Here is a 5,660-nt window from a genome sequence, read left to right as displayed (position 1 = left end):
ACATTCACCACTAAAGTGCCACATTCTCATGTTTTTTTAACACTTCCAGGGTTGGTGACTCCACCACTGCCCTGGACAGCCTGGTCCAGTGCCTCTGAGTGAAGAAATTTTTCCTGATATCCAACCTAAACCTTCCCAGGCCCAATTTGGGGCCATTTCCTCTCATCCTGAGTGAAGCCCCTGGGATGCATTTTTATCCTGCATTTTTTGAGAAAAGCAATGAAATCAAGAAAGGGATGGGAAGGGCTGGGGGTGACTGACACCAACAGGAGCTGTTTCTCTATGGGTCACAGGTGGGTGCTCACCAAAGTGAGGTGAGCTGCCAGTGTTTCACTGGAAGGTGAAATGAGAATTTCTGAGGCTGGAATGAGAGGAGAGAGACCTGCACACCCCTCGGCAGCAGAGCAGGCATTTGGAACGCTCCTCTGGCCTAAAACCAGATGATGTGGAGGGGGCAAAGCTGTGGCCACGGCAGAGATGATGGCTGGGAGCYGGGATCCCTCCACCTTGCTTGGGAACAGCCCATTCTGCTCTCCCTCCAGAGCCCAGACCCCATCTGGGGTCCTGCTGAGCCCCCACAAGCTCCCAACCCACCCCACGGAGCATCAGCTGCCAGCTCCTGCTCAGCAGGGTGGGTCCTGCCTGGAGGCTGCCTCTGGATGGAAACATGACCACGTGTGCTAAGGCAGGGCTGGCAACTTTTGGGGTTTGCTCTTTCCGTTGGATTTCACGGCGCTGTTTTTAAGGCAAAGGAGGCGTCCTGGTTTCATTGCACAGCTCCTTCCAAAGCCAAGGACAACCATCCACGAGGACAGCTCTCGCCTTAAGGCCACATCCACACCTTCCCCTCCTGCTGTGGCCCATTGGAATAGGATTTACCATCTATTTTAATCGGAGGAACCCATAATCCCACAGCAGGGGCTGAGCTCTGCCTGGGGGATGCTTGGAGAACCTTTGGGCAACTGCATTTAATACCTGATTGCTGCTTCCAGTCTGCCTGACAGACCCACGGGGGCATCCCTCCATTCTGTTGGATACCTCTAAAGAAACCATCGACAGCTGCCCCAGAGGCCTCAAATGTCCGTTTCTCTCAGCCCACAGCAGTCTGTCAAGTCATGGGTTTGGTAATCGATGGTTTCCGTGAAATCCTGAGGGATCCCRATCGAGACCGACTCCACCTCGGTCTTGTAGGTGGCCATGACCCCCCCTTTGCTGGAGCCACCCCGGATTTTGTTCGAAAGGCTGTTCATCTTCTCCTTCAGCTGTGTGGACGCCGGCTTCTGGAAAGGGGTGAGCATCTTCCAGCCCTTGAAGCTGAGCGTTCGCCTCTTACCCGCTCGCTCCTGGAAGGARGAGTTAAATATGAAGGAGCTGTTGAGGGTGTTAATCCTGGGCCTCAGGTCGGTGTCTGAGTCCTGCACGGAGCTGTTGATGGAGGCTCCTCTCCAGTGGTGGTCGTAGACCCTCCAGATGGGCCGGCGGCGCCGCCGGCACTGGCACTTGAGCAGGCGGATAAAAGCGCGCTTGAACTCCTTGCTGGAGCACGGGTAGATGATGGGGTTCACGCAGCTGTTGAAGTAGCCCAGCCAGAAGATGATCTTGAAAACGATTTCCGAGGGCTTCAGGGATGGGAAGAAGGAACCTTGGGAGAGATGGGAAGGAATAYGGTTAGAGGGTGTGGGAGGGTGGGGTGTAAGGGTGGTGGTCAATCCTGTCTAGAAGAGGTGAGATGTGTCCAAAACCCTGAAAGTGTGGTGGTGGTGACACCCTGGAACATGTTTCCCAGAGAAATTGTATTTCCTAACCCCTGGAAGTCTCCAAGGACAGGTTGGATGGGGCTTGGAGCAACCTGGCCTAGTGKAAYGTGACTTTCARACAATTTAMTGCCTTACTCGTAGACTTCAGCATAAAAATATGGAYACAACCCCATCACCTGCACTGAGAGAAGAACAACACCCCTTCACCTCCTCCTCCAATGTGTTTTGGGTCACCAGTGTCACACACCCTCTGCTCAAATGTTCAAGTGAGCTCTTAAACTGTGCTCGGATAATATCCACTGCCCCAAAGCTTGTCCCTGCCACTTGAAAACTCTTCATCCTTTAAGCTTTTATGGAGTTTCCCAGCAGTTTTCTCGGTGGAAAAGCCTGGAGATCTGTTTTCGAGCCAGAAGATGTCAGTGTTGCTCCCACATGGCCTCAACGCAGCATTCCCCTCTCCAATCTGAAATAACTTTCTGACTCAGCCTTAATTTCTTTTAATTTTAGCTGCGGATGACAAATCGTGCTGCCATGTGACTGAGCATTAATTTGTATTTTAGTAAATAACATTAACTCCAGATATCATTATTATTTTCCCTGCGCTCCAAAGCCTGGTGTCAAAATGGTGAAAGAGGTGCCAGCAGCCAGAAATTCATGACTGACACTGCATTAAAACTCCCCAGGCTGTTTGCTGGAGGAAAACCATCCTCCAGGAAACTCAGAAAACTCTTCCAGCAAAGCTTTTGTACACCCAWCCCAAAAAAGTGGAAAAATTCAGCCAGACTCAACATTAGGTACGTGGGCAGCTCCATCACGGGGATGTGGGAGAAGACAGACAGATCCCAGCATTTCGTGGTGGTTGGGCAGGGAAAGCAGCTCAAATATCTGCTGGGAGCCCACCCAAGGAGGGCTGGAGCTCGAGCTGATGGTCAGTGCATGGAAGAGAGTGGCAGGGCTGACATCTCTGTGCTGGGAAGACWTTCCTTCCTGGAAATGAAGGAATTTGTATCTTCCTGAGCAGCTGCTGGAGGTGCAATCAGTGGCTTTGAATGGAGCAATGATCGTGGAATCATGGAGTTTGGGTTGGAAGGGACCTCAAAGATCCAGAGCCAACCCCTACCATGGGCAGGGACACCTTCCACTGTCCCAGGGTGCTCCAAGCCCCTTCCAGCCTGGCCTTGGACACTCCCTGGGATCCAGGGGCAGCCACAAATCTCTGGGCAGTCCATGGGCAGCCTCCCCCATTGTCACAGGTAACAATTCCTTCCCAATATCCCATCTCACCCTGCCCTCTGGCAGTTTAAAGCCATTCCCCCTCATCCTGTCACTCCAGGCTGTCACAAATAATCTSTCTCCCCCTTCCCTTAACTCAGGGCTCAGTTTTGCAGAGGCAATGACCCCACCTTGGCTGTTTTAGATTAAAGGAGCTCATTCTCTCAAGGCAGGTCTGATGTTTACAGGTTGGCTCTGGGCTGCTGGAATCACCACATTTGATTTTAAGCCCAGCAGAAACTCCTCTCTGAGTGACAGCCAGGAGCTTCGAGCACCCAGAGGTGCTGAGGCMATCCCTCTTTGCCTTCCATGGGCCATCTCCTCCATTCTTCATCCCACCATGGCTTTGGCCATTCCCTTTTCCCCACTGCCCCCAACCCACCCCCTGGACCTACAGAAACCATTGATGAGTGGGGAATAAGACAAAAGAAAGAACATCACTGAACAATTAATCCTGCTCATTCCTTTGTCAGGGAGACATTTCCTGCCTCAGTTTCCCCACTGGAGAAAGGGTTAACGATCATGAACTCTTCCCAGAGTTGATGTAAACCCTGTTTGCAGCGAGCTCTGGGCTCTCAGAGGAGCTGAAACTCCGTGGAGCATTTTTTAGCTTCAARAGAGAGGGAAAGAAAACAAAAAGCTATGGCAACAAAGCAAATAAAAGAAGGGTCTCTTTTTGAATTCAGCTGGTAATTACTGCTTGAGCCAGGCTACTTAAGAGGTTGGTGCTTGCCTAAACATCCTGATGGTTGCTAAAATAACAACTTCTATCTGGTGTTTTGCAGTTCAGTGCACGGTGCAGTTTCTTTGTCCTTTGCGCCCAGATAGAAAACACAAACTGGAAAAGGAAAAGAAGCCATGAATTCTCTGAATTTCAACTCTGGCTGTTTTTCACCCTGCTAGAACCTTGTGTACATCTGAAGACAAGGGGCCCATTWCCATCCTCATTACCATGCAAATAAGCGTGCCCCTTTGGAAGGGACGTGTCCTGAGTGCATCCACAGTTCCCTCATTTCCTGGGATGAACAGAACCAGGCAGGGAGTGCCCAGAACATGCTGGAGCATCAGAATCWTTTGATGGGCACTGGGAGGCTGCACATAAGAAGATTTGTGGGGTCTTCTTYAGGGAATGTGCAAAGAATAGAATAAATCATCTTGTGCTTTTATACACAACAACATTTTGAGGGTTTTTGGGCTGGGCTTTGTTACAGCTCCTGTGTAAATAAGTGGAAGTGAGTTTTGAGTGATGGACATGTGAAKAGCTCAGGAAACACTGAAGGATGTGTCCAAAGTCCAGGAGTAGCAACACAGATTGATTCACCAGCATTTCATCCTGGTATCTTGGTGTAAGAGCAATTTTTGGTGATTTGGCCCCAAAAGCATCAAAGCCAGGACAGGGCAATGTCAAAGAACAGGAAGAACAATTTCTGTAGGATCTGTGTCAAATTCAACAGGGAAACCTGATCTTATTTAAAGAGGAGTTTTTGCTATACACTCAAAATCACCTCTCCTGGGCATTCAGCTCATGGAGTGAGGGAGGAGGAGATGATGTCCCCTTCTTGGGGACACCCATCAAAATGTATAATAATAATGCTGGGGTCTTAACAGTTCATTTGGGGATTTCATTCCTTACATCATTTTATAAAGGATCATCCCACATCTTGCAAAATCTGAATCTGACAGTGCAGGGTAAGGGCTGCAGGTGCTGTTGTAACCCTAAATAATTGTCTTCAGGACCATTAGGAAATTTGGACAGCTCAGGAAAAGCCTGTTTGCTCCTTGCAAAATGTCTGGAGTCACAGCCTGAGCATGATCTGAAGACTGAACTTCATTTTTTTTTGGTGATGCAAAAGCTGAGCCAATAAAGTGTGTGCTCAAATTTTATTTTATTTTTTTTAAATTCCAAGTTAATGTCACTTTGCTCATATTTGGGGAAAATCCAGCAGGTAAAAATCTCTAGAGSCATGGGCACGCTTCCCAAAACTGTGACGCTTTCTGGTGGGTGGCAGKGGATGCAATGTGCCCTCCACATACCCAAACACATATCCCATTTCTTTTTTAGGTAGTTTGAGCTAACACAATCTCATGATCTTTCCTTGCCTGCCCTTCTCCACCCTGCCCTCCCCATGACTCACTGGAAGGTGATATCACTTGGATTGTTTGGAGAGTTGCTGGTCCCAGTGTTCAGCGCTCGAAAAAATAAAGCAAAAAACAAGAAAAAAAAAAAAAACCAAGACAAATGCAGCGATGCAAATGGAGCCAGTCCAATCTAAATTCTGGCCCTGGCTCTCAGTGCACAGCCAGAATCCATSAGCAGGCTCAGCTGGCAAGGGCATCTTTGTTCTCAAAGGTCCCTGTTTTGTGCATGTCCTGAACAGTCCGTGGCACAGGAATGCTGCAAAGTGGGAAAAACAAAGTGACAAAGTCGTGTCCCAGTGTTGTGCCACCACGAAATCTGAAATGCAAGGACCAGCAGGACTGTTCAACACTGATAAAGGAGCTGCTGTACTTGGTGTGGGCTTTGTGTCAGGAATGAGTATGGGGAAAAAAAAAATAAGGAGAGCTGGATCTTACAGATGTCATCACAGAAATGGGAAGGGAAAACTTCTACAGGAGGGGGCAGGTGAATAG

General features: G+C 49.1%; 1 protein-coding gene across 1 annotated transcript in view; it reads right to left on the bottom strand.

The window, feature by feature from the left end:
* Positions 1-641: 641 nt before the first annotated feature.
* The window catches only part of ADRA1D (adrenoceptor alpha 1D), a 34,779-nt gene continuing 29,760 nt past the window's right edge, over positions 642-5,660 (bottom strand). The window contains exon 2 of the mRNA XM_057369304.1: positions 642-1,642. Within this exon, the coding sequence (XP_057225287.1) occupies positions 1,074-1,642 (569 nt within the window). The 3' untranslated portion in view covers positions 642-1,073. The remainder of the gene's footprint in view (positions 1,643-5,660) is intronic.

Source organism: Malurus melanocephalus, unplaced genomic scaffold (genome assembly GCF_030028575.1).
Source record: "Malurus melanocephalus ecotype Western Australia unplaced genomic scaffold, MMel_1.1 scaffold_107, whole genome shotgun sequence".
Lineage (NCBI taxonomy): Eukaryota > Metazoa > Chordata > Aves > Passeriformes > Maluridae > Malurus > Malurus melanocephalus.
The sequence above is the reverse complement of the archived record's forward strand: the minus strand, read 5'-3'. Positions and strand labels throughout refer to the sequence as shown.